The sequence below is a fragment of the Brassica oleracea genome, unplaced genomic scaffold, assembly GCF_000695525.1.
Source record: "Brassica oleracea var. oleracea cultivar TO1000 unplaced genomic scaffold, BOL UnpScaffold00629, whole genome shotgun sequence".
Classification (NCBI taxonomy): domain Eukaryota; kingdom Viridiplantae; phylum Streptophyta; class Magnoliopsida; order Brassicales; family Brassicaceae; genus Brassica; species Brassica oleracea.
The window spans coordinates 159,503-187,313 of NW_013617429.1; the positions used below are offsets into that span (position 1 = coordinate 159,503).

Genomic DNA, 27,811 nt, shown 5'->3' on the forward strand with positions numbered 1-27,811 from the left:
CAGATTCCACCCTCTCTTATCTCTTTACCACCAGCGCCTCCATATAAAAAGGGGCCTATGCTATCATTTCTTTTTCTTATGCTAGTTTTTGCAAGAGACCTAGAACGATTTTCTTTGAATTAAGCAACCTGTAAGGGAGAAGGCTTCATCCTCATGAGAAGATCATCCTGAACCCTTGTCTTTCTACTTTATTTTATATGCAGTATTATTCAGAAACCATGTCTGTGTCATCCTACTTTATGATTGAGTAGTAGGCTAAGCTTGCTTAGAGTTGTAGGGTGTTAGCCGCATGAACTGAACACAAATAAGTGATCTTAACTATTCTTCATTCGTATTGTTCTTACTGCTTACATTGAATTGATCACTTAATGTTCGATTTCTGAATTAATCACCTAGCTAACCGTTTAGGAGATAATTTGACATATATTGAATGAGCTTTGTATCCCTAATCAGCGAGAGTAGATATTAGGGTATTAAGTGAACTAATCAGATCTTGTCTCTAAGGCTTGTTATCGCGTCTTGTTCCAAGTGAGAACTTAGGATTCAAGACCGATCTGCAAAGGGAGCAAGACCACGATAGTGGATTGTTCTAGCCGAGTGATCTGGGTTCTAGACTGCACCTCATTGCACTTGAATAGTTGTTCAGTTTTGCATTGACACCCGATTAATAACCCTAAGCCGGCTTCATTTAAATTGAATTTGAACCATCTAGGTATTCTAGTTACTTGCGTCACAATTAATTCTCAAAACCCCACTTGTTTCTCAGCTTATTATTGAACTCATAAGAGTAAAGAGTAAACTGGTCATCTGGATTGAATCTCAAATATTACAATTACCACTGTTAACTTGACAGTAGCAAGGATTCATTTTTAGTGTATCAACATGAGGACCTCAATCATGTAGTGGGTCAAGCAACTTCTGGTTGGATCAAGGATTCGATTACTAGTGCTGAAGGCAAACTCTGATGCAACTGAAGAGACTTGCATAGCTAGAACATCTTTAGCTATGGCAGCTAAGATCGGGTACTTTGAACTGTTGTTCCTCCACCAACCTAAAACATCAAACGGAATTCCTAGAGGATTGGGTTTAGGATTTTCTACCTTCTCCTTCAAGTACAGCTCCAACTCAGTGCTTGAATCCTGAAATCCCAACTCGTTCACCATCTCCTTGTACAGAGAATCCATCCTTTCATATCCATACTCATTTTCGAAAGAATCATTCGCAACCCCATCTTGTGACTCTTGACCACTATGACTCTGAGACTGAGACGATGAACCAAATACCGAAGCTGTATTTGATGCTCCAAAGCCACTGTACTCATCAAAGAGTCTTTCCATAACATCAATGACTGAGTCGTTGAGCACCTTACTCTGTGGACTATCTTTCCCATAAAGCTTTTCAAAGCAAAGACCAGCAAACTTCATCTTGTTCCTCGGGTCAAAGACACTTGCAATAATCAACAGCCTATTAATGTCTTTGAGACCATCCCAATACTTATTAAACTTTGCTCTCATAACCAAAGCCTTTGTCCTAAGCTTCTCATCCGTACTAGTACCCAATGTAATCAGATTTCATTCTATGGTAACAATCTCATTGTAGCACTTGTAGGAACTAGGCGAGTTAGAAGCAGAGACAACTAAAGTAGAGTTATAGAATATTACCAGGAACTTCACCAAGCTTTCCACTTTATCCCAATCCTCTGAAGTTGGTGGTCCAGCTCTCTTCTTGCCATCCACAATCTCTTGAAAGTGATCATTGTACAGCTTGTCCTCAACTTCCATTCTATCAAACGCTGCCCTAAACTTCAAAGCTCTTGATAACATAAGATAGGTTGAATTCCATCGTGTCTTGCAGTCCAAAGACAAGCTACCTCTTGTCATCCTTGCTGACTCAACCTTCTGATCAAATGCATCTACTCTCTTAGAAGAAGCTCTGATATACTGTATGGCATTCCTAATTGCACACACACTCGCATCCACCTCTAGCAAGCCATCTCGCGCAACCAAGTTAATGATGTGAGCAAAACAACGTAAATGCAGACACTCACCTCCCAATACTAAGAACTCAGGTCCTAAAGCGTTGAATGTGAGCAAAACAACGTAAATGCATTAGTGTTCGCAGTGGCATTGTCTACTGTTATAGTAAACACGTTCGTTATCCCTCATTCAGCCATACACTCAATCAAGACAGAACATATTGTTGCCCCTTTATGATCCGCTACATGCTTAAAACCAATGATGAATTTCCTAAGCTTCCAGCTCGCATCAATGAAATGGGTTGTGATGACCATGTAGCTAGCTGCTGTACTCGGTGCAACCCAAATGTCTGTTGTTAAAGAAACCCTTTGCTTGTTGCCACTGATCAGCTGCATCAAAGCCGATTTCCTCCTTGCATACAATTCTACAATGTCCCTTGTTGTTGTTCTGCGTGAATGTGGCTTAGGTAGGTTAACCTTGTTGCAGAAGTGCCTCCATCCTAAACCATCAACAAATGATAGTGGCAACTCAGCTATGACGAGCATCTCGTTAGTAGCCTCCCTTACAACTTCGATAGAAACCCTTGCAAGCTTCAACTGACCACCATCATCTTCACTTTCGGCATTTGTATGCTGAGTCTGAGTCTGGTTTTGTAACCATGCCTGGTGTTCTTTGCAGATTCCAAGATGTTTCTTCAGACAGGTAATGCCATTGGACGTTGCACAACACAAAACTCTACCACAGTAATTGCAGGTGCATTTGTTCATATTCTCCTTAAATCTTGTGTAATGATTCCAAACTTTTGACCTTGTACTTGTATTCTTCTTCTTCTTCTGACTTGTAGCTGACTTGTTCTTCCTTTTTTTTCTATTTGCGGTAGTAGGAGGTGTCAAAAACTCCTCTTCGTTTCCCTGAGTTTCATCATCTTCTGAATCATCTTTGTTAACTTCATTTCGAGGTGAGGAAGAATCCATCTGCAAAAGCAAAACTAAACCAAGATTAACACAAAGACAAAATCTTAAGTTCAAAGACACATAACTATAGCTTTATCTAAGACTAAGACTAAGTATTAGACCGATTACAAAAAAGAAATTAGAGAAGCTAGAACTTCAGTTATATGATTCATTTTTCATACCTTTGATTCCTTGAAGAAGCTGAGAGAGGATATGTTTGAGTCTGAGAGGGAGATGAACTTCCTCTATAAAATAGTGAAACAGAAGCGACAACATCTTTAATGGATTCCAGTTTTCCAATTAAATCCTCCACGCCTTCACTAATCGAGAGCATTCGAAATCGCAATCGTCGTCTAGGGGAGAACTTTAGGGTTTCTTTTTGTTGAAACTTGAGAGAGAGATGAGAAAACTTCGAGTACCGAGACTCCGAGAGACATGCGGACACGGGACATTAATGATGCTTTGTTCTATAGGGTTTTCGTGTAAACCGAACGGGTCCGGGTTTTTACCCGATCCGAACCGTAATCCGAATCTCATAAGAATAGAAACCAAACGGATTATTACACGAAACCGAAACCGATCTGAGTCGGGTTTTTCGGGTCGGGTCGGATCGGGTTTTCCGGATCCGGTTTATATGCCCAGGACTAGACGACATCATGAACATTTAAACCACCTGAATGAAACCGATGAAAACATAAAGGGCCACTCTCTGTAACAAGTTAATCTTGTTTACCTCATGCTGGACGTGTGCAACGATAATCCATCAATCTATATTTTCGAAGTTATTTTCAAAACTCAAAGGTCACTATGATTTTGATAGATTCTACAAAGATGGACTCATATATATAAGACCTATTTCTTTGCAGCTCTCTTGTTTTGAGGACACTAGTATTAGATCACACCTTGTTTTTTTTTTGACAATTAACACATTATCATCATACTAAAATTAATTAGATCACACCTTGTCATATTTAACTAACTTAAGTTGGATATGAACCAGTCACATGATAAGATCTTGTGCTAGGAGTTTAATTAATATTTAGTTTCAGAGATTGAAAATTATATAAACGAATGATATCACGCTGATAAACACAAAATAATAATATAAAGCTGTATATTAGTATCTAGGATTAATCTTGGATTACAAGGCACATCTCCTGTTGCTTTGTCGGATAATTGAGGCTAACAATAAGCAACAGTGATTACAATAATCTTTTCTTTTTTTCACCCTGTGCACGTGCATCACAGATTCTGAGGTTTTACTAATGACGACAAAACCAAACACCATTTTGTGAGCAAAGGTTTGGATTCAGACAAAATCTGCTGAAAGCGTTTGTTTTTCTGCTTGGTTATGAGGTGGGTATGCCAGGAACTTCAGGAACCGCAGGTTTAGGCTGCTTGATCTTCTCCACTAGCACCGCTTGAGTCGTGAGAACAATACCGGCAACAGAAACCGCGTTTTGAAGAGCGAATCTTGAAACCTTGCAAGGATCTGCAATTCCAGCGTTAATAAGATCCTCATATCTCCCGGACATTGCGTTGTAACCGCTTCTCCACTCGAGTTCTCTCGTTTTCTCTACCACAACTGATCCATCAACACCAGCATTTGTTGCTATGACCATTGCAGGTGCCTTGAGCGCCTGCAAAAACACACACACAGAGTGATTATAACTTCTGAAAGGGTCTTTCAGGAAGGTTAAAAAAAAACAGGTTTCATACCGTTGCTACTATATCTGCACCTATTTGTTCGTACAAATCTTCCATTAGAGTCTTCTTGATTCTAGGGATCTCGTCTAAAAGATGGATATAAGTCGCACCACCACCTGGTACTATACCTTCTCTCATGGCTGCAAAGGTTGCGTTCTTCGCGTCTTCTATTCTAAGTTTCCTGTCCTCAAGTTCTGTTTCAGTGTGACCTCCCACCTGAATCAACACCAGGTTAAGCTGATGCTTTTAAAGAGGCCTAAAAAAAAGAAATATCACGTTGTGTCTGCATATTATAAGCAAAGAAGGGTTATTGTAAAACCGGACCTTTATTACAGCGACACCTCCGGAGAGCTTAGCTATTCTCTCAGCGATTTTTCCTGTCATATATGAATTATCTGTCTCAGCTAGATCCTTCTTCATCTGAGCGATTCTCGCCCGAATTTCCGGTTTAGTTGAAGGGTCTGCGACTATAGTTGTTGAGTTAGCCGTGACTGTTACTTTCCTAGCAACACCCAGCTGATCTGAAGTTGCCCCCATTAGACTCATGCCTAAATCTCCGGCAAGATAATCAGCTCCTGTTTTACATCATTTCTTATGTTAGAATCTGAACATTGAAAGTACAAATGAGCGAGAGGAATAAACCTGTCATGAGTGCAATGTCTTGTAGCAAAGCCTTTTTTCCATCCAACATGCCAGGACATTTAACAACAGCGACATTGATCAGACCTTGCTTCTTATTCACAACAAGTATCTCGAGCACTTCCGCAGAGATATCTTCTGCGATTATAAGGAGTGGAACACTGAGTTGCGAAGTCTTCTCCAGTAAAGGAACTAGTTCTTTGGCTGAAGTGATTTTCTGATCCGTCACAAGGATTTTAGCTTTATCGAATTCCACTGTAGATTTCTCCTGGTTTGTGATGAAATGAGGCGACATGTAGCCCTTGTCAAACTGTACAAAAGAAAACACTCCTCATTAATCGCAGAAACTCAATGTTTTGTTGTCATTGTGAAGCTTTTAAAACTAACCTTCATGCCTTCCTCGACTATAACAGACGTTTCTGAAGTGGAAGATGTTTCAATGGAGATGACGCCATCAGGGCCAATCTTCTCCACAGTTTCAGCAATCAAATCCCCCACAAATTCATCGTTGCCAGCAGAGATTGAAGCAACGGCTACATAACACAAAAATCCCTAATAAATTATTTCACACTATAACAAGAGGTGGATAAAAACTTAGATGTGGTAGTAACTAATAAGTAGTAAGTAACCTTTAACATCGCTCTTCCCTTTGACAGGAACACTTTTCATCTGCAACACCCTGACCAACTCTTTAACAGTCTTGTTCATCCCGTTCTTCACGGAAACAGCGTTAGCCCCAAAAGCAATAGCCAAAGAGCCAGCTTTGATCATCTCTCTAGCCAAAATGATTGCAGTGGTCGTCCCATCACCCGCTGATTCGTTCATTTTAATCGCAACCTACAAAAACATAGTCATTCTTATTTCTCTTCCAAGCTCAAAACTAACAAGAAGAAGAGAATCTTTGAGCCACCATGAATGAACAACCTCTTGGATAAGTGTAGCTCCAGCGTTTTCGATAGTGTCAGGTAGCTCAATGGATTTAGCAATGGTGACACCGTCGTTAATCACTTTGATTGTATCTGATTCAGCCAGCACTACATTACGCCCTGCGTTCCAAATAAAAAAATCGTTTCGTTATCACTTAAAAACGTCTCTAAGCAGGCTTGATTACCTCATAATCCAATTCAAATTCAACTTAAACCAATTCAAAATTCCGGTTCAACCAATTTGAGGAAGAGAATTTCAAATCCCAAACCTCGATTTTCTCTATTTGCTATGTTCTTAGAGGGTAAGAAACGCAGAGAATCGTGTCTCACCTCTAGGGCCCAAGGTGACGGAGACAGCATCAGCTAGTTTATCGATGCCGGCTTGAAGAGCCTCTCTGCTGTCTTTACCGTACAGTATCCTCTTACCTCCTGCCCTCACCACCGAGAGTTTCCTCGGCAATTGAGGTTTTTTCCCCTGACCGCTACGGCTCTACAGGACAGAGAGAACTTTATTCGTTAAAATAAGGGAAATAAATGGAACCGGGAGAAGAATCATATGAACTCACCGGAGATATTGTTGCCGGCGAGAAGTACGACGGTGAAACGGCGAACATTTCGGGTTTTCCGGTTTATATGGTAAAGAAGAGAGGGAGGTTTTGCCCAGGGTTTTAATTTGATGTTTCTGTAGAGGTGAGCGAGTTTTGGAAGTTTGATGACCCGGACGAGTCAAGGGACGGTTCAATTCTATTTAAGTCCCTTGTGGGCTTGTTCGCTTCTACTTTTAATCCATTAGTATTAGTATATTAAGCCCAGCCTCTTAAGCTTGGATAAAACACTAGTTGTCAAAGATGAGCACATATTAATGAATCAAACAATGAAGTCATTTCACTTGGCTGTGTTTGAGAAGTTGGTACGAAAGCAAAAAATGGTGACAACTAAATGAAGAGAGTGCTCATTAAAAATGAACAGTTTGCTTTATTAGGAGATTACAAATTTAAACTTGTGAATCTCATTTCAGGGGACAAACTTTCTCGAAGGCTTCTTGCTCTTTCCTACAGAGATCAAACTCGTTTGTGTAGTAATACATACACCCAACGTAGTCATCCATCTCCTTTTGGCATTTCTGGTGAAGATCCTTCAGCCTGCAACAATTATCAGTCCGTCAACAAAACTTATGCTTTTATAATGTCTGAATGTGGACCGCCAGCATTAATCTACGGTCAGAATGATGCAGAAACGATATAATGAATCAAAGTATAGTTGATAGGTTCAAAGTCTTGTCGATTGATATTATTACAAATTTAGAATAACATCAAAACTAAGTCTTATACCAACATTTAAATGGAATCATCTAGTTTCTTAATTGAGGGGGAAAAAACAATGAGACGTTGTGAGGAGGAGCATGGTATGAATCTGTCTCTACGATCTGAAACAGATGGTTATACTCTGTTACTTGGTGTGAGCCAGTTTGAAGGGTATCATAATGCTGAAAATGGTTAGCAAAGCTATAGCTCTTTTTGGACGCTAAACAACATTTTTACTAGTTAATTTATCATGTTCAACACTGCCTTGGGCCTCTATGAAAGAAGATTTGATATCTTATCTAGGCGAACCTTTAACTACATTTTCTTCTGCAGTTTCTTATGATCTCATGGCACACATTGGCACGGCTATGTTCATATACTTTCGGTCAGTTGATATTCATCACTAACGTCATCCAAAGGCATCATCCGAAAACACTATCATACCAATGAAAGCCCAGAACGCATACTAAGCTTGCAAAGAGATTATAAGAAACGTACAAGCCAAGGACACAGCGAGTGACGTCACGACCCTTGTCGAGACATTTCTCAGGGTTTGGATCGTTCTTCTTGCATTTGAGAAACGCAACGTTCTCCGGCATACATCTTAACCCTATATGCTTCGCCGACGCAGTCAATACCGCAGAAGTAGGGATCGGGTTCCCCGTCGCGTCCACCGCACTCGACATAGCTCACAAACTCGATATCCCTGAGCCTGAGTCGAAACGGAGAAGATAAAGTCAAATGTTAAATCCAATCTAATCGCAAACAGGAACAGTAAGCAAAACGAAAATCAAAACAATCAAGTAAGGAGAAGACAACGAACATCGTCACCGTACCTTTTCAACGGATCGATTTGGATCTTCTTCTCCACTGAACAGAGAGAGAGAGAGCAGCCACCAGGTGAGAGCTGCTGGAGAAGATGGGCCACATTGGGCCTATTATTATTTAAATGGGCCGAATAACTTTATAAAGCCTTCTTGTTTTATTATCATCTGTTTCTTAGCTTCTTCTTCTCACTCCCGATTCCTCTCAGCCGTCGTATCGCCGCCGTCTCGTAACCGTCTGTCGTAGGTAAGTTTCTGCTGCTCCACCTCTGTGTTTTATAATCTGTTGTTGCAGTCGTTGAATTCTCCTGCTCAATTTTATTGATCTGCTTCCAAAATCTATGGATAGTTTAGTAAAAGGTTCGTGATTGCACTTTGTTCTTTAGGTTTCTAGTTCGCATGATGATGCATATATTGAAATGAGATATGATCTTTACTCTTGACTGATGTTTCTCTGGTTTAGTGTGTATTGAAGTGAGAAAATGGGGGACAAGAGGAAGAAGACGTTCATGTTCATCCGTCTGGTCTCAGCTGCTGGAACTGGGTTCTTCTATGTGAAGAGGAAGAGTAGCAAGGGTCTTCTTGAGAAGCTTGAGTTCCGCAAGTACGATCCTCGTGTCAACCGCCATGTCCTCTTCACTGAGCAGAAGATGAAGTGACTCTTAACTCGCTTCTTTTTTCTTTTCTTTTGTGTGTGTTTCATTGCTTTCGAAGAGCCCCATAACAAATCTCTCTGAGTAGTTTACACTTATCAATCAAATAAGTTCTCAAGTTCAGTTGGGGTTTAGACTTTGTAAGTTTCAGTTTTGAGGATGCATAAAGAAAGTGTGTCTCTTTGATGGTGTCTACCTTTGATCGTAGTTTACATTTACATTACTCAGGGTCTACAAAACCTAGAGCACCTTGGAGATTCTCCGAGATGTTTCAGGAGACTAGGCTCAGTGTTTTTTTTTTAAGACAAGACTGATTCATACATAGAATAATCTTCTCGAGTGTTGTTGAGTTCACTAGAAAATATCTAAACAAGTTCCAGTTCGGGTTGCTTTATCTCCAGGGCGGTACAGTCAAGAGTCAACTTCTCCCCTCTGTTACCAGAAAATCATGAACCAATACCTGCGAATCTGTGTCGAAAATACAAAGTCGTAGGCAAAACTTCACCAAGGTGAGGTGTTTTAGGTTCAAGTATGTCTGAAGATTGACTGGCAACATCTCTGGATAGGAGTTGGAGAACATAGAAGCACACAGAAGAGAAGCTTATAACATTAAATAAAAAAACTCCAAAAAAGGGGAAAATTTAGAGATGATGTCTTTCCGTGAGACACACGCATTTGTAAAGTCCTTTCAGTCATCACTTTAGTCATTTAGCCTTTTTTTTTTAATTAATTAACTACCAGAGAGAAAAAAACAAAAAGAGAGAAAAAAAAGGACAAGACTTTCCAACCTTTATAGATTGCGTCTCTCGCTGGCTAAGGAATCTATCTGTCGGCTTAAACAGATTGAATCACTTTGGTTCTTGAGTTTTGATCAGCTCGACGATTACGATGCAAGATTCTTCTCCTTCTTCTCAGGTAAACTCTAAATCTTGGTTACTCACTAAAAAACGATCTGGGTGTGTATAAAGATTTGAATTTTATCAGGTTAAAGAAGATGTCTCCAGATCTCAACCAAATAAAACCCAATCGGATGCTTCAATCCACAAACTCCCCAACCCTATGCCTATAGGAATCTTGAGGAACCTGAGTCTGAAAAGGAAAGCTTCTCTACCAAACTACGAGAAGAGATTGCTACTTAGTCCAACTGTGTCAGAAACCTCTGAAAAGCCTAATAGCTCCGTTGCTTCTTTGCCTTATTGGAAAAGATGCTTGTCACTTCCTTCTTCTGCAAATGCTGCTAATAAGTTGTCTCTGGCTACATCTACACCTCCTGTTGTGCATACTGACCAATCTACATCTAATGTAAGTACAGAAGTTTATAGTGTGCAGAAAGATGGCTGGATCTGAGATTTCTATAAATATTTTTTAAAACAATTTGGGGGTCTATTTCTATGTAAAAGGACTTCCAAAAAATTTGGAGCCAAGATCACTGTTTTTTGGAGCTGTGCTCAGATTCAGCCCTGCTAGAAAGTTTTGATTTTTTCTTTATGTCAAGGTTAAAATGTTGGAGTTTGTTTTTGTTGCAGAGGGATGGTGCATCAGTTTCGAGATCCTTGTCCATGCCTGGGAGGAACAAAGTCATTGTACGAGCTGTCTCTTTTGACAATACAAACAAACAACATGTTTCCAATGAAGCAAGTGGTTGTGGTATGTACTAATTTTCATTTGTTTTTCTTTTGCTGGATTCATGGGGATGATGAGTGTTGAATGTTGATATGAGGAATAGATTGATTCATGTGTGCCTTCTTCATTAGGAGATGAAATCACTCCGGTTACTGCGGAAGAAACTGAAGAAGAGATCCCTGAAGAAGAAGCGGTGTGCAGGATTTGTCTTGACGTCTGCGAGGAAGGCAACACGTTGAAAATGGAATGCAGTTGCAAAGGTGACCTCAGGCTCGTTCATGAGCACTGTGCCATTAAGTGGTTTAGTACAAAGGGAACCCGAATCTGCGACGTTTGCCGACAAGAAGTCAGAAACTTGCCGGTGATTCTGCTTCGTGTCCCAACAATCAATCAGCTTACCACTAGACGGGAACTCACTCAGCAGAATCCACAGCCACAAAGCATTAGGTAATATTCAGAATCCTTTTCAGAAACTTCTTGAAGAATACTAACAGTTGAAGATCATTTAAATGTTGCAGTGTGGGACAAGAGTTTGTAGTGCTTGTACTCATCAGCACCGTCTGCTACTTCTTCTTCCTTGAACATTTACTTGTAATGCTTGTTTTCTTCCCCTGAGATGTTCTACATTACAAAGAGTACATGACATGACAAGGGTTCTTTATTTGTTCTGTAGATTCGTGACTTGAAATCACAGGCCATCTTTGTGGCAGCGCCATTTTCATTCACCTTAGCTCTCTTAGCCTCAACTTTTGCCGTTGTCCTTGGTATAAATACTGCTCCCTTTTTTATCCATCACTGACACAAGTCATGTACTAATTGTTATTATCCAAAACTTGCAGCTATCAGAGAATACATGTGGACATACGCAGCTCTTGAGTTTGCACTAGTGGCCTTGCTTGTTCATCTGTTATATCTTACAGTAAGTAAATATAAGCTTTGAACTACTTAAAACATATAATCTCAGACATACATTGAAAACAAGTTCTCATGGTAAATATCTTTGTGTCAGATTGGTATGCCGGTTGTCTACTCAATGCTTTTCGCGGGGATTCTTGGTTTCGGTATGGCAATGTGCTTAAACCAGCTGTACGTTTGCTATGCTTCTCGGCTTGTGCGAGTTCCACAGAACCGGAACTTAGTATAAAGAAAGTCTCTTCCCTTTTTTGTAGTTCCTTTTGTTCTCCCTTGAAAGCTTGTATATGAAAGTGTATATTGCTGGATAGAAAGATTCACCTGAAACAGTAAAAGATCTGTAGATGCATATGGGTTCTTTGTACGAAGCAATATGAGTTTTGTGGGACTACAATGAAAAAGTGTGAAGATACATCAACTGAAAGAGCTGTTATGAATGAGATCAGTAACTTCTTTGTGAAATGGAGTCTCTAGGCTTAAAAGTATTTTGCAAATTTATGACATGTAGTTGTTATCTTTTTATTCAGACTTCGTTAAAAAGTAACGTCCTTTAAGTTATGGACACTGAACAGTGTAAAAAGTAACATCCTTTAAGTTATGAGCAGTGTAAAAAGGGGCGTTCCGAGAATCGAACTCGGGACCTCTCGCACCCAAAGCGAGAATCATACCACTAGACCAAACGCCCTTGGTTGGTGGATTTAACATTACTTCATTTCTATACTTTAACTAACCTCAAACGGAAAACAACAAACCAAGACAGCTTCATGGTGATGCTAATATTACAAAAGTGAAAATAAAGATAAAGCAAGACGCACAATTAAGCGAAAAGGTTCACCTAATTGATTCCACAGTCTCTGGTAAACTTGAACCGAGGGTAAAGACTTATTATCATGCAAGTTAACTTCTTAACCCAAAACAGAAAGCTACACATTGCACAAATTGCAAAGTCTATCTCTACTAACTAGGAAAGAAAAACCAAACCTCCCTACCAGAATTAGACAAATTTCCGCCCAAGTTACGGGACAATGCAGCTATATCTAGCTTAACATATAGCCCTAAGAATTTCCTTTCTTTCTCCAGTTAACCAAAATGGAGAAACTTTATGTGAGATTCCTAGCTCACATTTTAGGATCATTTTCCTCACATTGATGCTTATTTCCACTTTTTCCTTGAAGACTTAGAATGTATTGGAAGAGCACTATCGAATCACTAAAGAGGTGTTATTGGTTTATATATTTTGATTGATTTAGAAATTCAAATAGTATTTATAAATCCAAGTAAAATATGCAAATCCGGAGGTTTTCTCTCGGATTTGAGTCTTTGTATTTTTAACAGAAAAATCCAAACAAATCCATTCAAATCCATTATAAAATCAAATATATTAGTAAATCCGTACGATTGAATAACACTTGATTTGATATAGAATTTATGAATCATTAAACCAATAACACATGATTTTAATACAGATTTGAAAATCATAGAACCAATAATACTAGATTTAGTTCAGATTTTCAAATCCATCAAAATACAACAACCAATAACCCCCACTAAGTATTCATTCAGATTCTTCCCCGTTTGCTTCATCAATTTAGTTACAGAAAAAGGACTTTAGAATGATTTGTTTGAAGCTGTCGATAATGTCTAGCTTTAACCTATTTCAGGTTCATTAATTTTTATTTCATATAAAATGGAATCCATGAGGTAAGATGCCATATTCCCTTTTTGACAACAGTAAGAAGTTGTATTCTCAATTCATTTTGGCGATAAAAATATCTCATAAATGGACTAATGATCATGAACAAGCTTAACTTATTTTTTCAAATTTTAAAGTATGTCATTTGGGTATGAAGATTTAAACATGATTCATGTCCACAACAAAGACAATTGATGTCAAACACAAACGCAATGATATTAGATGAAATCCATGCCCAATATTGGATATATCTTTTTAAAAATCACTAAAGTAATCTATTATATACACTGCAAATTTCTTGATAATTCTTAAGAAACAAAAGTTTTTAAAATATTCAAAATTCAATAATATGAGATTGTGTAGTCATACTAACTCGATCATAGATTAATGGTCATACATAATTGTACTATATCTGCATAAGGTAACAAAATTTTGGTTTTTACTCTTAAAAACAAATGGATAACAAAAATGTAATAACGTGAATTATTTATTTATTTTTTTTAACACTTTTAGTTTCGATAACCAGATATGTTCATTATTGATTATTAATAATATCTCCATCGCATAAATCTCATCATACAACTAAGGATGGTACATAAAACTGACCAAATAAAAGTTACCCACACGAGTATGCTTTCATTCAAGGAAAGCTGTGTAACCGCACAATGTGGTAGCACATTTTTTCCTTGACAGTATCTTATTAGTATTCCGGTCCGAACCGTGGAGCAGGAACGTTTTGTGGTATGACATTGTAAGCTTCTTAAGGTAGTAGCAGTATCCTCCATCACCTGCGATTAGGACAATGAACGTGAATTATTTATAACACATGGTTCTATTTGAATCTTAAAAATATTCATAATCTTAAATCTTGTCTGGCAGATGAGATCATCATCGAAGTTTCCGGTGTTGATGCTGTAGCTGATTTGTGGTCGAAGTTTCCGTTTGCTTCATCAATTTTTAGTTACAGAAAAAGGACTTTAGAATGATGATGATTTGTTTGAAGCTGTCGATAATGTCTAGCTTTAACCTATTTCAGGTTCATTAATTTTTATTTCATATAAAATGGAATCCATGAGGTAAGATGCCATATTCCCTTTTTGACAACAGTAAGAAGTTGTATTCTCAATTCATTTTGGCGATAAAAATATCTCATAAATGGACTAATGATCATGAACAAGCTTAACTTATTTTTTCAAATTTTAAAGTATGTCATTTGGGTATGAAGATTAAACATGATTCATGTCCACAACAAAGACAATTGATCTCAAACACAAATGCAATGATATTAGATGAATGCAATGATATTAGATGAAATCCATGCCCAATATTGGATATATCTTTTTAAAAATCACTAAAGTAATCTATTATATACACTGCAAATTTCTTGATAATTCTTAAGAAACAAAAGTTTTTAAAATATTCAAAATTCAATAATATGAGATTGTGTAGTCATACTAACTCGATCATAGATTAATGGTCATACATAATTGTACTATATCTGCATAAGGTAACAAAATTTTGGTTTTTACTCTTAAAAACAAATGGATAACAAAAATATAATAACGTGAATTATTTATTTTATTTTTTTTAACACTTTTAGTTTCGATAACCAGATATGTTCAGTATTGATTATTAATAATATCTCCATCGCATAAATCTCATCATACAACTAAGAATGGTACATAAAATTGACCAAATAAAAGTTACCCACACGAGTATGCTTTCATTCAAGGAAAGCTGTGTAACCGCACAATGTGGTAGCACATTTTTTCCTTGACAGTATCTTATTAGTATTCCGGTCCGAACCGTGGAGCAGGAACGTTTTGTGGTATGACATTGTAAGCTTCTTAAGGTAGTAGCAGTATCCTCCATCACCTGCGATTAGGACAATGAACGTGAATTATTTATAGCACATGGTTTTATTTGAATCTTGAAAATATTCATAATTTGATAGAAAATAGAGTACCATAATATTTATTCAATTTCTCTAATTTTCTTTTGCATAGGTGTTTGTTATCAATACTCACAAGAACAACAGAGTAAGATCATGTCAAAACACGTTATGGGAAAATGCAATTGATTCTAGCTCAACACAACCTCTAAGAACTCCATATCTTTCTCCGGTTAACTGGAATGCAAGAACATAATGTGAGACATGTTTCATATCCACAACAAAGATAATTGAGTCAGTCACAAAGGACATGATATAAAATGGAAAGTCAGGCCCGCTATTAGATATATCTTTTCAAAGATTACTAAATCATCTATTATACACATTATGATTTTTCTGACAATTTCGAAGAAACTGAAGTTCTTTGGAATATTATCTTCATTAAACATTTAAGTGAAGGTTGTGTATCCATACTACATTGGTCATATATGGTCATATATAATTGTACTATATCTACAATTATATAAAACTAAAAGTTGGTTAACTTGATAAAACAATGGATAACACAAACATAAATAAAGTGATTTGTCTATCGTAATTGGTTTTATTTGAATATTGAAAGTGTTTATAATTTGATTGAAAAAGAGTATTCAAGTCTAGAGTGTTTTGTAATTATTTTTGTATAGACTACATTTATAACAACATCCTCCTTCCATTAACAAACTACCATCTTTTCTAATTCACAGATTTTCATTTGATGTTGTTGAATCAATTCATAAAATAAAATATTTATCTCTTGGATAACTCGTTTTCTTTGATGTTGAAGATGCCAAATTCGATTGGTTTTGACAACAAAAATAAATATGTTGAGGTAAAGGTTTTTGAAGACATGCCAAACTATTTCAAACCAACATTGAAAATTTGACGGCGAGAGAGATTCAAGAGTGACGGTGAGAGAGACAAGCTCGTGATATTAGGTTTAGGTTTGTAGTTTGTGAAATTTATTAGGAGTAGAAATTTTACAGTTTTACTTAAACCATCTCCATCGAGATGATTCAATTTGGTTCAGTTGACTGGTTTTAAAAATTAAACCTAAATTTATAAAACTCATCAAGATGAGCCATTCAGATAACTTGTAATTTTAAGTCTAAACGAACAATAATTTCATCTCCATCCAGATGGTCCTCATATGTGAAAAGTTGTTGCACGTTTGAGTACAAGTATATGTTTTAAGATTCAATTTGATTAGTTGGGAAACTGATGCTTGTGTTGTTTTTCTTATTGTGAGAATAACCCAAAAGACATATAGTTAGTAAGCATGCATGTGGCTTCATGACCATGATGTATGATCATATTTTTGTGTGTTTAGTTCTCTTTATTTGCAAAATATTGCTGATTGTTTTTCTTTCCACTTTGATAGGTCATGGTGAACCAAAGAAAACCTTCACATATATATTGGAGACAAACCACACATGACAATGCATTCCTCATAAGTTTTTGATGATCTTAATTATACTTGAAAAACTTGTATCAATCTTTAATATCGAAGAGATTATCCTGGTTGTAGTGGGATGCCTACTATAAATGGTAAGCTCGAATTCTTTTATTCTATATTGATGTGTGTTTTGACTCATATTTTCAGTTTACTGGTCCTTTTTTTTTTGATAAGTATGTGAATTCATTAAAATGAAGCAGATTGTACTTTTACAAAGGTTAAGCGGTTAAACTAATCATTGCCAAAAAAAGTGAAAAAACAACGATAGGTTTCAGAAGTTACTAAACTAGTTACTAACAGATGATCACTAGGTAGAGTGTTTCAACCAGTGTCCGAGGAGTCTCCGGAATTTCTTGTGGTTCTTCCTTGAGATGATGGCCTGCCGGACTAAGCGATCAATGATCTTGAAGCATCCTTGGGGGGTCGAGGTTGGTGAAGAGTGAAGTCTTGCATTTCTCTCAAACCAAATTTTGTAGATCGTTGTTTAGATAACCAGTAGACGAAGCGTAGTAAGGCAGGTTGTGTCCTTGATGTCTGACCATTCGAGAAAGGCCGTCCAAGTATGAAACATGACAGGGCAGGTTGCATTACTGGTCCTTTCTTCTTTCTTTCTTTTTCGGTTTCTTTTGTAGTCGAGACTGAAACAAACATTAATCTGAAAGTTAGTTACGTGATCTAGTAATTTCGTTTGTAGTATACAACAACATGTTGATTATATAGTTAAATACATTGACGTGAGACCATGTCTTAAGTCTACTACATACCATCAAAACAGGTAAATACAAACGAAAAAAAAAACAATATTAAAACAAGAAGTTGGCTGAATCAAGTCCAACAAAAACCATATTTAAAAACAACTAACCAATCAAAAACTCGTTAAAGAGAGACACTTCTCATCTGCCAATTCATCTCCTCTTCATTATCATCTCATCTTCCGTGGACTCATCATCGGATCTTAAGGACACAAAGAAGAATGGGTGGGATGTGCATGTCTTCGTGTTGTAGTGGTGGTGGTGGTGGTGGTGGCGGCGACGATGGTTCTAGTTTACTATTACATCTCCTCATCATGGTGGTCGTCTGCCTCTCTGTCATGGCTGTCTGCACCTCCAACGAACGCCGTACATCCGTTCGTGTTTCCCGGTGCCGTTGACCAACCATCTATGTATATCAGATCACACCAACTCTACAGAAAAAGATTACTTCGGATCCTTTTCTCTTATACATACATGTATGTGTTTTGGTTCTTGATTAGTGTATGAATAAGGTATTTGGTTTTGGTTCTTTGACTATGGTTTTGTCCTCTCTTGTTAACAAATTAGATTGGTCAGAATGATATAAAATCACATATTCTCAACCGAGTTTTCACCATACAACAAACTATGTGGGTAAAATTGAAATAACGTCAAATATGCGGGGCGTTTTCGAAAGTTGACCTTCTTTGTGTTTGGTGATGAAGAAGAAGATCACATATCATCAGAACACTGTTCTGCGTCTTTTGAATAATTTTTCTTCATAGAAACAGCATTGTACTGAGTTATAAAGAATGTCTCTTTGTTCTTCCTTCAACGTATTCACTTCCTAGTTCCTACTCAGCATAGAGGCAAGAGACGCTGAAAAAGTTGCAAGACGCTAATGTGTGGTTCTCAGTTAGATAGATGCTCTGGAAGAGTCTGCGGAGGATCTAGGCTTAGGTATCGACGTTCCTTGTGTTGGAGAAGCTGCTGAGTATGGGAAGATCGGTAGGCATAACGCCTCTGAGAGTATGTTGATTCTTGATTCAGAGACGGGATAGTGTAGTGAAGAGAAGGGGGTCAAGAGCTCGTCGAACACTTCTTCTTGCGAGGAAGTTTCATGCAAAATGAATTTTGACCTGTGTAGTATGTAACTGATGAGATTATAAAAATGATGTATCTGTAAATTTGAGACATTCGTAGATCCAAACAGCCATAGAAAACACGCATTGCAACTTATATATTGCCTGAGTTTTCAACAGATCTTTGAAAACATATAAATCCAGGTAGGGTTTTCCCCTGGATCGAGAGTATATTATACTACATGACAATATAACAATATAAGAACAACAAACAAATCGAATCATGAAGAAGACAAATGTATGTTCTGCTTTTGTGACCAATCAATCTTTCTTTAGTCCCTTCTTGTTATATAACCGATCATCAATCTTTGCCACTGTTTTTTTTATAGCAACAAGAAGTTCTTGCTCGCTTGCTGGTGGCAATAAGTGAAATATCTTTCGTTTTGTCATTGAGGAAGAACGGGAGGTGCGACCGCTCTAGTGTTGTAAGATCTACAATGTCCACATTTCTGTCCGATTATGTGGAAGTATACTTGTGTTGTGTCGTTACAGTCATTGCACAGTATCCAAACCTGTTAATGCCAATGAATCTTGTCAGTAATCTTTCAATTTCGAGTGACATAGAAAAAAAGAAACTTATGTACCTTCTTGTCACAGTAATCTGAAGGCATAGGAATGGCTTCGACCTAAGAAAACCAATGAATAGAATTTGAGATTTAATGTACTTAAAAACAAAGATTCAACAATGGATTTTTATACTAACCTCTTCATCCATCCTCTGCCATGTTTTGGACATATCAATCACTGACCTCGAGCAAATCGGACAACAAAATCTACATCAAACAGAAAACACACACACATTCAAGATTTAAACAGAGAGACAAATAACCAACAAGAAAAAAGAGTGTATTTACTTGTCACGTTTGAGCATCTCATGGTAGCAATCACAGTGCATTGTGTGTCCGCATTTCATCACTCTAGTTTCTTTAAGGGAGTCAAATAGATACTGCATCAACAAAAGCATACTATATGATTTTCTGAAAATGTTCGGCCATAAAGAAGTTAAAAGCCTCAAGGTTCTTAAACACACACATACAGTAGTACCTCGTAACAAATGGGACAGTGATGTCGCATTGAATCCTCCACGCAGCGGTGGTTGTTGCGCAGACCAATCCCATAACAAGATCCTAATAGCAAGAAAATGGATCATTCAACACTTGTTTTTTTTTTTTTTTTGTGTGTCTGAAACTGAAGATGAATAAGATAGCATACCACACTTCTTGCAATGGAAAAAGTTCTCACGCCCACCAACTCTGCAACACGCAGAAATAAAATGCCATTCATCACACAACTCTCAAAATAAAGAGGAACATAAGAAAGGTTCTCACCTACAGATTCCACAGTCATCACAATGGAACTGTTCTTTTTCAGTCTTGAAACAGGACAAAAAGGAGCAATGATTAGAATCAAAAACCTAGAAAGGAAGAGGATTCAAATCAAAACTTGTTTACATTATCATCATAGAACTTGCAGATATTGCAAAAGTATTCTCCCATGTTGACACCACAGTTGGAGCATACTTGAGCTACCTGATAGAAACATTGAGTGATCATCTCATAAGAATAGAGTTATAGTGATGAGAATAGTTAGTTACCGGCTGCTCTGTATCGCAAACCGAACAAATCACCTGAAAAAAGAAAGAAACCGCCATAAGATGCAACAAATTAGAGAGAAAAACAAAGCAAACTTGCTGAGATCACATAGTTCAATTAAGAGAATCGGATCGTGTACATGTTTAACGTCTTGACGAACAAGCTCATGACGGTCGTAAATATTCCGCAAAGTGCTCTGTTTTAACAAAGGAAGGATTGTTAGGACATAACAGAAAAAGTAATTTCGGACAGTAAGTTGAGAATATTACAGTGGTCTCGTTATGACAATGGCGACAAGGGAAGACTTCGTTGCAACAAGGAGCTCTGATTTGGCATCTCCTCCTGTAATGCTCACACCTAACATACATGGATCAGAAACAGTTTCAAATTGACACAATTGAGAATTATCAAAGTTTCTGAATCGAGACAGATCTTATTGTTACAGGCCAAAAATAGAAACTTTTCGAAAACCCATGAATCAGATGTGGAAAAAGGAAGAGACTTTGTGAAAAGTGCCCCATGAATCAGATCAGGAAACATTGATATGACAAAACAGAGTAAAAGAGAGGAGATCTTTATTTACCCGAAACCCATGATGCCAAAATGAAGGCGATGATCATTGGGTGAATCTTCCATGAGAACAGGAGGAGACAATGCCGATGGAGGGGGACTCTCTCTCTCTCTCTCTCTCTCTCTATCTACCTTGCTTTTTTGACAATTCTTTTCTCTCTCTCCTCGTGAATGTTGTTGTTACTTGTTAGCTTGGGAGTTCGTGAAGCTTTAAGAGAACCGGAATAAATTAAAGATAAAGGTGAAAAAAGTGGAGGGAGGAGGATGGGATGACATGGCTACAAACCGTAACAGAGAGTGCCGCTTTATTTGACCAATCACATTTCTTGATCGTTATCCTGCAGACAGTTTCTATTTATTTCTTATTTCCAATTACTTTCTTTACTAATAATAAACCACCTATTTGTTTACCAGTTGTAGTTTATGGACGGCTAAAGTTACTGATTCCGGGTCCTAAAAGAAAGGGGCAAGTAAACATGTTTTGTTTGCTCTGGCAGAAAACTGAATATCACATTCAGACAGGATCTGCTCAGCTTTAGATTCACAACAAGGACCAAAAGGCCACATGCACTGACACCTTACTTGATTGATTGGTAAAAAAGAGAGAGAGGTAGAGTAGTTTTAGTATCTGAAAGAACAGAGGAATCCAATTGGATTTTCATTCACATATATATACATACCTTGAATCCAATTTCTATGTGATCTTTACATGTTTTTTTTTCTTATCAACTGATAACCTATTTACAAAGTTTTGATTATTATCTGTACACTATCTTTTACAACCACAAAGAATCAAAGAACCCTTCTTCCTTCACATTTGAATCTCCCAACCTCAGCTTTTCAAGCAACCATTTTTTGTTCAACAATCAGAATAAACCAGCTCCTACAGACTAGAGACTCCTGTTTTGGATAGAGTTTTCGTTTCAGTGGAGGGAACTGTCCTAGACATGAATATGTTACCCTTTGAATCTTTCCTGCTGTACCTCTCCACCTCATTGCTCATCACTATGTTGCATTGTCTCCAACTCTCACACATCAAATCCACCCCGAAGTAAGTTAAATGGTCAGATATGCTTCTTCCCATTACCGATCTGAAACAACAACACAAGCCACCAAATTATACTAGGATTCATGTCAAAACTGAATTGTATCCAACTGAAAACATGAAACATAAGCCGCCATGTTGTAGATACTCTAGTCAAAATGTCATGTACTAAAGTGAAACAAGTTAGTTACCTGCAGCATGTAGGATCTTCACCAGTGTTGTCACAAACTTTCTCAACACCAAAACGAACAAGTTTCAAAACACTGAGGTCTCTCACCCACACCTGCAACCCCAAACACACTATTACCAAATGTTACACAAAGCTATTACTCTGATGAACATTTTTGTTACCTCTGTCGGGAAGTGGTGGTATGTTTTCCGAGGGAAATAATAGAAGTAAGGAGGCAGATGAGGAACAATATCATGGTCATGCGTGATCCTGAAGGTATTAGGCACAAGCAAACTGTAATAAGATGCAAAGTCAGCATTCCCAATACGAGGTTGCCCAAACGTCATGACTTGTACATTTTCTTCTCCTTCATTTACCTGCAAATTACATCTCAACCCAAGTCATTTAACAACTTCAAAGAACATAACCATAACATATAAATAAAGTTAGTTTTAAGTCAAGGATGGTTACAACTAGGTCTAGCCCACAAAAGGCAGCCATGGCTCCTCCCATTGAATGACCAGTCACCATGATGGTGTTGATGTTCGCCCCATAGAACTTCTTCGCCAGTTTCACTGCACCCAAAACTGCAGGCCGAACGGTTGTATTGTGATAAGCAGTATAAAAGCCATGGTGAACCTGCCAATGTAGGACCATTGTTCAGAATATAAGAATCCAGATGACAAAAAAAAACTTGTTGGTTAAAGCGTTACCATTGCATCTGGCATATCAGGGTAATTCAGATCAAGCTGTTTCCAGAACAAGTCTGAGATCCAATTTTGTATGCTGCACAAATTTTGGCTTAATCAACCAAAATTTTTTTTAAAAAAAGGTGTACCTTCTAGATTACAATAACAAGAGCCATACCTGTGTTCTTGAGTTCCCCGGAATGCAATAATGATAGCATTCAAATCCTTTGCCACACCAACATATGCCTGTTGTTGAAACAATTTAAATGAACTGATATTCATAAAAGAAAAGGATGGTCCTCATAAAGCTAAAGATACAGTGCCAGACCTGTAGGCAGTACTCAATGTCAACTATGATCTCTATGACTTGGAAACCCTGCAACCATATTAGAATAGACAACTGAAGCTACTACTAGCTTTTACACATACCTGTGGCTTTAAACAGTGGAAATGTTATTATACCTTTGTCAACCCATTGCATCTTTCGCAGGTCCAAGTGAAGAGTTGTGCCAAATCAGACATATACACCTGCGTGCATATATAAACTTGATTCATCAACCTGATGTACTTACTTGCATAATCTCTCTAGTAGTGCTAGTAACGATATATGAAAAATATGAAGATTATTACACATGTAGTATTAACTCCTGGAGTCCTGGTTACCTTGCAGATAATATTAGAGATAATGTAGTAATTTGGTATCAGCTTACCGCAGAAGTATACTCCACAAGTGTTAAGGCAAGTGTATGGTTGTAAACAGGTCGTCCATCATAGCTCTTCAACTTGAGAACTTCAACTAGAAGAGAGAAGCTCACACCATAAATTTCACAATTTTTTCAAGCTTATTGTCTTGATTAGACTTAAAAGGCAGAATCAAAAAGGAAAGATTAGTTCCATTTATTACCTCTTCCACGTGAAAAGAAAAGAAGACAAGCAATAAGTGCCAGCAAGAACAAGAACCATCTCTTTTGTCCCATGTTCTTCTACAAGAAGATGACAATAAACACAACGCACATCATCTCTCTGTTCATCAACCAATAATAAGAGTAAACTTGAGCTATAACCAAAGCAGTTGAAGGATAAACCAGACAGAAACTGAGGATCAACGCAAGCGAACCAAATCCTCAAGCCACCTATTTGGATATACATTTTAGATAATCCTCGGCTGAATATTTATATATCCAAAGAAGAAACTTCGATGAAATACGAATATTCGTTTTTTTCTTCTCTAATTTCCAGTTTCGTCCTTTACACGCAACGCCGAAGAAGACTCGTGCTGGTTAATATTAAGGGTATTATCGGAACTAGACATGTATTTTGACCGATGAAGGCCGTTTCCAGACTCTACAAGAGACGCTTTGTCCTCCAGTGGGTTCGCAATCATGTAAAGCCACATATTACAATATTACATTCATCCAAACAAACACATGATTTTGATATAGCTATATACTTTGAAATTAAAACTATTTCGTTACCATACAATATCCCATTTACATTTTTTCATATTTGAATCAAATATATATGCGGTCATGGTATAAAAAAATATAATCTGGTTTTCCATTTTTTTTCTGCTACATACTATCAACCTACAACCTATTTACAAAGTCTTGATTATATGTATCTATACACTTTCTTTCTTTCTCCACACCGCAAGCTTTGCTTGACCAAGACTTGAATCAACCGATTTCTATATACTAAAGATCCCCATTTTCGATAAGAGATTCTGTTTTGTTACCGTTCGTGGAAGGAACAGTCCGCGACATGATTAGGTTACCCTTTGAATCCTTCTTGCTGAATCTATCCATCTCATGGCTCATCACTATTGAGCATTGTCTCCAAGTCTCACAATGCAACTCTACCCCAAAGTAGCTTAGATGGTCTGAAATGCTATTGCCCTTCACCGATCTGAAACAACAAGCAACCAACCAACAGTTATACTGGAATCGTGTAATAAATGTCTGGTAACTAAGCTAAAACATGGAAACATAAGCCTTGTTGTAATGATTTCTGAAACAACCTAAGGTTCTATTTGCGGGTTTGTTCTTGCTAGTGTAGGTTGTTTATTGCGGAGTGGAATTGTATCACCAACTTTTTTTAGAGGGATTGATAGTTACCTGCTGCATGTTGGATCTTCACCGGTGTTGTCACAAACTTTCTCCACACTATGATTCAAAGAACTGACATCTCTTAGCCACACCTGCAAGCCGAAACACACCATTACATCTTTCATCGGTTCCTCCACACAGCTTATAAACCAATCGGAGAAATTACACTCAAGACATTGGAAACATCACCCGAGTAGTCCAGTTTTTTTTTTTTTCATGAAATAGCTTTAAATTTTTAAAAATATCATTCTTAAGAACATCCAGTGGACTGAGGAAACGATGTTACCTCTGTTGGGAAGTGGTGGTATGTTTTTTGAGGAAAATGGTTGTAGTAAGGAGGCAGATGAGGAACAATATCATGGTCATGCGTGATCCGAAAGGTGTTAGGCACAAGCAAACTGTAGTAAGATGCAAAAGCTGCATTCCCAACACGAGGTTGCCCAAATGTCATGACCTGCACGTTTTCTTCTCCTCCATTTACCTGAGATTTACATCCAAAAATCAAAGTCAATGAACAAGTTCAAAGGATATATAACAATAAAGTTTAGTTAGAGGCAAATATGATTACTACTAGGTCTAGCCCACAAAAGGTAGCCATGGCTCCTCCCATTGAATGACCAGTCACCATAATGTTGATGTTCGGACCATAGGATTTCTTCGCTCGTTGTACAGCACCCAACACTGCAGGCCGTACAGTTGTATTGTGATAAGCACTGTAAAAGCCATGGTGAACCTGCCAGCGTAGACCACTATTACAAACTCCACCTTACTACATGTCAAAAGTTTGAAGTTAAAGCGTACCATTGCATCTGACATGTCAGGGTAATTTAGATCGAGTTGTTTCCAGAACAAGTCTGAGACCCAATTTTGTATGCTGCACAAGTTTGGGGTTTAATTAAGCAATGAGCCAAGTTTAGGCAAAAGGTGTGCATTAAATATTACAGTGAGGCGAACAATACCTGTGTTCTTGAGTACCCCGGAATGCAATAATGATAGCATTCAAGTCCTTTGCCACCCCAACATATGCCTGAGGTAACACGTAATGATATTAATAGTTGATCAGTGAAGGACATTATGTCCATATGTAGCTTATGATACCACGGCAGACCTGTAGGCAGTGCTCAACGTCAAATATTATCTCTATTACTTCGAAACCCTGCACCATCCAAAATCACATTAGAGTGCCGAATTGGATCTATTAGGTTTTTATACACTGTGGCTTAGAAGAGTTATTTGCCTCAACATCTGTTATACCTTTGTAAAACCATTGCATCTTTTGCACGTCCAGTTGAAGAGTTCTGACAAGTCAGACATATAGACCTGCATAAATATATAAACTTGATTTATCCAATATCTGGTGCACATCATCAGCATAATATCTCTCTTCTCTAGCAGTGCTGCTTAGAAGTCACACTGTAGTATCTAGCATATTAGCTTACCGCAGAAGCATACTCCACAAGCGTCATGGTAAGAGTATGGTTGTAAAGAGGTCGACTATCATCGCTCTTCAACTTGAGAACTGCAAATACAAGAAAGAAGTTATAAAATTCACTTGTTTCAGTCTCTTGATCCATTCATAGCCTCACAACTCATATACCAAGTAGAAATGTGAGCTTCAAAATCAATGCTTTGATAGCTTCATGGTTCCTTATGCATCTGACTAATACTAAATTGAGCTATGGGTTGACTTGTTCCACTTAAAAGAAAAAAAAAGTTCATTGATCATATCACTATTCCAGTGGGAAAAAAAATCAACTTTAAGAGTATAAAATATTTTAATTTATGTTTTTTTTCAAAGAAGCTACACATACACTTAAGTTTGAAGGCTCATTATCTGAAACTGAAAAATCAACGCTCTTGGAATGGAAAGAGACATAGAATTAATATAGAAGGTTTAATCACCACCTGTTCCACTTGAAAAGGAAAGAAGAAAAGCAAACATTGCCAGCAAGAACACCCATCTCCTTTGTCCCATCTTCTGCCAAGAAGCTCGACATTCATATATCAAAAATCGATGAAAATTGAGCAAAAATAGGTAAAACAAAACCTTCTAATAAAGATAATTCAAGTATATCAAATTCAGAAATTTTAAACCCCACCGAGGATCAAATCAAGCGAAGGAAAGCTTACTTCTTTGACCACGATACGAAATTTCTCTCGTGACCGGAGATATTACCCAGCTATAACATTAACGGCGACAGATATGTAGGATGGGTGAGCGTGATCTTGCGATGACGACGATTCGCTCAGATAGAAAGAGGAAGAAACGTGCGAAAAAATACGAATCTTTTTTTTTTTAATTAAATCAAAATTCCACTTTCATCCTCCTTTATACGCAAAGGCGTTACTAGCGTGTTTCGCTGCTCTTAATAAGGGTATTACTGGAATTTAATAGCGTGTCATATTTGGCGGGATAAATGGATATCGGCCCATGGGTCTTTATGGCCCAGTAGTGCAAACTAAAGTCCAAGGCGGGAATTTCCGAAAACTCAGGTGGCGGGAAATTCTTTTTTCACAATGAAATGCCACGTGGCACATCTGAGCCGGAAGATGCGGTCGTTAAAGCGTTCGGGTCTTTGATTTTTTTTTTTTTTTAATTTTTAATCGTTGCTTCCACAATAAAATTCCCTTTTGATTTTGCTCTACCCACAAGAACCCTCGGCGTCCATGGCGAAAGCTTTGAAGAGCGAAGTTTCTTCAGACGAGGCTTACTCATCTGAGGAAGAGGCGCAAGTTAACGATCAGGTGAATATAGAAGAAGATGATGAGGAGCTCCAGGCCGTTGCTCGCTCGGCGGACTCCGACGAGGAAGCACCCGCCTCTGACGACGAGGTTGTCCCTGTAGAAGACGACGCCGACGAGGTACTTTTCGATTTGAAAATCCATTCTCATGAACTTGAACAGGGCACAAGTCCCTTCTCAGTTTCCCAGGAGGGACAATGGTAAGAAGGTGTAATTTAGATTGTAAGACGGCGCTTCTGTTGCTAATTCGTTTATGTCGGTGTTTATGTTGATCTACTTATAGCTATTTTGTATATCTCTATGGTGGGTGTTAACTGTTGAATGTGAGTTTGGCCAATTTGAAGGAACTGAACGAAACAATTTTACAAGTGCTAAAAATGGCATTTTTGCAAAAGTGACTCAAAACTTGGAGCCAAACAGAAAACTAACA

At 37.8% G+C, this 27,811-nt stretch overlaps 8 protein-coding genes and 1 non-coding gene across 16 annotated transcripts; 3 read left to right on the forward strand and 6 right to left on the reverse strand.

Annotated features, from left to right (window-relative positions):
• Positions 1 to 4,017: 4,017 nt before the first annotated feature.
• LOC106319814 (chaperonin 60 subunit alpha 2, chloroplastic) lies at positions 4,018 to 6,815 on the reverse strand. The gene is made up of 9 exons (XM_013758202.1): positions 6,768 to 6,815; positions 6,532 to 6,691; positions 6,200 to 6,321; positions 5,905 to 6,112; positions 5,663 to 5,808; positions 5,279 to 5,585; positions 4,961 to 5,211; positions 4,649 to 4,852; positions 4,018 to 4,569 (listed from the first exon to the last, which is right to left on the reverse strand). The coding sequence occupies exons 1-9, from the start codon at positions 6,813 to 6,815 to the stop codon at positions 4,279 to 4,281; spliced, it is 1,737 nt and encodes a 578-aa protein (XP_013613656.1). The 3' UTR covers positions 4,018 to 4,278.
• A 249-nt stretch (positions 6,816 to 7,064) lies between these two features.
• Positions 7,065 to 8,430, reverse strand: LOC106319815 (NADH dehydrogenase [ubiquinone] 1 alpha subcomplex subunit 8-B). Of its 3 annotated transcripts, XM_013758204.1 has the most exons (4): positions 8,342 to 8,430; positions 8,004 to 8,217; positions 7,205 to 7,343; positions 7,065 to 7,165 (listed from the first exon to the last, which is right to left on the reverse strand). In XM_013758204.1, the coding sequence occupies exons 2-3, from the start codon at positions 8,189 to 8,191 to the stop codon at positions 7,211 to 7,213; spliced, it is 321 nt and encodes a 106-aa protein (XP_013613658.1). In that variant the 5' UTR covers positions 8,192 to 8,217; positions 8,342 to 8,430; the 3' UTR covers positions 7,065 to 7,165; positions 7,205 to 7,210. The 3 variants fall into 3 exon arrangements, with proteins under 3 accessions (XP_013613658.1, XP_013613657.1, XP_013613659.1); XM_013758203.1 differs by having other exon boundaries at positions 7,142 to 7,343; XM_013758205.1 differs by having other exon boundaries at positions 7,142 to 7,343; positions 8,004 to 8,211; positions 8,342 to 8,415.
• Positions 8,431 to 8,795: 365 nt separating this feature from the next.
• LOC106319816 (50S ribosomal protein L33-like) lies at positions 8,796 to 9,177 on the forward strand. The gene has a single exon (XM_013758206.1). The coding sequence runs from the start codon at positions 8,812 to 8,814 to the stop codon at positions 8,986 to 8,988; it is 177 nt and encodes a 58-aa protein (XP_013613660.1). The 5' UTR covers positions 8,796 to 8,811; the 3' UTR covers positions 8,989 to 9,177.
• Positions 9,178 to 9,743: 566 nt separating this feature from the next.
• LOC106319829 lies at positions 9,744 to 11,868 on the forward strand. The gene is made up of 8 exons (XM_013758220.1): positions 9,744 to 9,897; positions 9,967 to 10,284; positions 10,509 to 10,629; positions 10,737 to 11,052; positions 11,124 to 11,196; positions 11,279 to 11,369; positions 11,445 to 11,524; positions 11,615 to 11,868. The coding sequence occupies exons 1-8, from the start codon at positions 9,871 to 9,873 to the stop codon at positions 11,747 to 11,749; spliced, it is 1,161 nt and encodes a 386-aa protein (XP_013613674.1). The 5' UTR covers positions 9,744 to 9,870; the 3' UTR covers positions 11,750 to 11,868.
• Positions 11,869 to 12,130: 262 nt separating this feature from the next.
• Positions 12,131 to 12,202, reverse strand: TRNAP-UGG. The gene has a single exon. It is a non-coding gene; the product is annotated as a tRNA-Pro (tRNA).
• A 5,278-nt stretch (positions 12,203 to 17,480) lies between these two features.
• On the forward strand, positions 17,481 to 18,835 carry LOC106319838. Its single transcript, XM_013758236.1, has 2 exons — positions 17,481 to 17,824; positions 17,916 to 18,835. The coding sequence occupies exon 1, from the start codon at positions 17,570 to 17,572 to the stop codon at positions 17,744 to 17,746; it is 177 nt and encodes a 58-aa protein (XP_013613690.1). The 5' UTR covers positions 17,481 to 17,569; the 3' UTR covers positions 17,747 to 17,824; positions 17,916 to 18,835.
• Positions 18,547 to 20,819, reverse strand: LOC106319837 (RING finger and CHY zinc finger domain-containing protein 1-like). Of its 4 annotated transcripts, none has more exons than XM_013758231.1 (12): positions 20,645 to 20,817; positions 20,331 to 20,418; positions 20,201 to 20,257; positions 20,064 to 20,096; positions 19,921 to 19,998; positions 19,798 to 19,841; positions 19,682 to 19,722; positions 19,514 to 19,596; positions 19,324 to 19,415; positions 19,173 to 19,242; positions 19,054 to 19,095; positions 18,547 to 18,981 (listed from the first exon to the last, which is right to left on the reverse strand). In XM_013758231.1, the coding sequence occupies exons 1-12, from the start codon at positions 20,695 to 20,697 to the stop codon at positions 18,856 to 18,858; spliced, it is 807 nt and encodes a 268-aa protein (XP_013613685.1). In that variant the 5' UTR covers positions 20,698 to 20,817; the 3' UTR covers positions 18,547 to 18,855. The 4 variants fall into 4 exon arrangements, with proteins under 4 accessions (XP_013613685.1, XP_013613686.1, XP_013613689.1 ...); XM_013758232.1 differs by having other exon boundaries at positions 18,571 to 18,981; positions 20,331 to 20,403; XM_013758235.1 differs by lacking the exon at positions 19,921 to 19,998 and having other exon boundaries at positions 18,571 to 18,981; positions 19,798 to 19,883; positions 20,331 to 20,403; positions 20,645 to 20,819.
• Positions 20,820 to 21,260: 441 nt separating this feature from the next.
• On the reverse strand, positions 21,261 to 23,703 carry LOC106319835 (lipase-like). 3 transcript variants are annotated; one of them, XM_013758229.1, is made up of 11 exons: positions 23,625 to 23,703; positions 23,439 to 23,517; positions 23,245 to 23,330; positions 22,997 to 23,062; positions 22,863 to 22,910; positions 22,713 to 22,780; positions 22,559 to 22,631; positions 22,317 to 22,484; positions 22,028 to 22,222; positions 21,868 to 21,959; positions 21,261 to 21,722 (listed from the first exon to the last, which is right to left on the reverse strand). In XM_013758229.1, exons 2-11 carry the CDS (start codon positions 23,509 to 23,511, stop codon positions 21,515 to 21,517), a joined length of 1,077 nt encoding a protein of 358 aa, XP_013613683.1. In that variant the 5' UTR covers positions 23,512 to 23,517; positions 23,625 to 23,703; the 3' UTR covers positions 21,261 to 21,514. The 3 variants fall into 3 exon arrangements, with proteins under 3 accessions (XP_013613683.1, XP_013613682.1, XP_013613681.1); XM_013758228.1 differs by having other exon boundaries at positions 23,620 to 23,703; XM_013758227.1 differs by having other exon boundaries at positions 23,599 to 23,703.
• Positions 23,704 to 23,994: 291 nt separating this feature from the next.
• Positions 23,995 to 26,931, reverse strand: LOC106319836 (probable feruloyl esterase A). Its single transcript, XM_013758230.1, has 11 exons — positions 26,770 to 26,931; positions 26,545 to 26,617; positions 26,079 to 26,158; positions 25,894 to 25,959; positions 25,748 to 25,795; positions 25,599 to 25,666; positions 25,441 to 25,513; positions 25,208 to 25,372; positions 24,926 to 25,120; positions 24,649 to 24,731; positions 23,995 to 24,439 (listed from the first exon to the last, which is right to left on the reverse strand). Exons 2-11 carry the CDS (start codon positions 26,612 to 26,614, stop codon positions 24,229 to 24,231), a joined length of 1,059 nt encoding a protein of 352 aa, XP_013613684.1. The 5' UTR covers positions 26,615 to 26,617; positions 26,770 to 26,931; the 3' UTR covers positions 23,995 to 24,228.
• Between the last annotated feature and the right edge of the window lie 880 nt (positions 26,932 to 27,811).

Bases quoted from the DNA above. Each gene is read 5' to 3' on its own strand.
- LOC106319814 (XM_013758202.1), bottom strand. From the start codon at position 6,815: ATGTTCGCCGTTTCACCGTCGTACTTCTCGCCGGCAACAATATCTCCG. The intron at 5,809-5,904 runs GTTACTTACTAC...TGTGTTATGTAG, and splicing joins AGGGAAGAGCGATGTTAAAG to CCGTTGCTTCAATCTCTGCT. The intron at 4,570-4,648 runs GTATGAAACCTG...GTGTTTTTGCAG, and splicing joins GTGCAGATATAGTAGCAACG to GCGCTCAAGGCACCTGCAAT.
- LOC106319815 (XM_013758204.1), bottom strand. From the start codon at position 8,191: ATGTCGAGTGCGGTGGACGCGACGGGGAACCCGATCCCTACTTCTGCG. The intron at 7,344-8,003 runs GTACGTTTCTTA...TAATTGTTGCAG, and splicing joins ACTCGCTGTGTCCTTGGCTT to GCTGAAGGATCTTCACCAGA.
- LOC106319816 (XM_013758206.1), top strand. From the start codon at position 8,812: ATGGGGGACAAGAGGAAGAAGACGTTCATGTTCATCCGTCTGGTCTCA.
- LOC106319829 (XM_013758220.1), top strand. From the start codon at position 9,871: ATGCAAGATTCTTCTCCTTCTTCTCAG. The intron at 11,370-11,444 runs GTATAAATACTG...CAAAACTTGCAG, and splicing joins AACTTTTGCCGTTGTCCTTG to CTATCAGAGAATACATGTGG. The intron at 11,525-11,614 runs GTAAGTAAATAT...TCTTTGTGTCAG, and splicing joins TTCATCTGTTATATCTTACA to ATTGGTATGCCGGTTGTCTA.
- LOC106319838 (XM_013758236.1), top strand. From the start codon at position 17,570: ATGGGTGGGATGTGCATGTCTTCGTGTTGTAGTGGTGGTGGTGGTGGT.
- LOC106319837 (XM_013758231.1), bottom strand. From the start codon at position 20,697: ATGGAAGATTCACCCAATGATCATCGCCTTCATTTTGGCATCATGGGT. The intron at 20,258-20,330 runs GTAATATTCTCA...TTGTTAAAACAG, and splicing joins ATTGTCATAACGAGACCACT to AGCACTTTGCGGAATATTTA. The intron at 19,416-19,513 runs GTACTACTGTAT...TTGTTGATGCAG, and splicing joins ACTGTCCCATTTGTTACGAG to TATCTATTTGACTCCCTTAA.
- LOC106319835 (XM_013758229.1), bottom strand. From the start codon at position 23,511: ATGGGACAAAAGAGATGGTTCTTGTTCTTGCTGGCACTTATTGCTTGT. The intron at 23,331-23,438 runs GTAATAAATGGA...TCTCTCTTCTAG, and splicing joins TTTCTTTTCACGTGGAAGAG to TTGAAGTTCTCAAGTTGAAG. The intron at 21,960-22,027 runs GTAACAAAAATG...TTGGGGTTGCAG, and splicing joins ACCACCACTTCCCGACAGAG to GTGTGGGTGAGAGACCTCAG.
- LOC106319836 (XM_013758230.1), bottom strand. From the start codon at position 26,614: ATGGGACAAAGGAGATGGGTGTTCTTGCTGGCAATGTTTGCTTTTCTT. The intron at 25,373-25,440 runs GTACGCTTTAAC...CTACGCTGGCAG, and splicing joins CTGACATGTCAGATGCAATG to GTTCACCATGGCTTTTACAG. The intron at 25,121-25,207 runs GTAATCATATTT...TGTAAATCTCAG, and splicing joins TTTGTGGGCTAGACCTAGTA to GTAAATGGAGGAGAAGAAAA.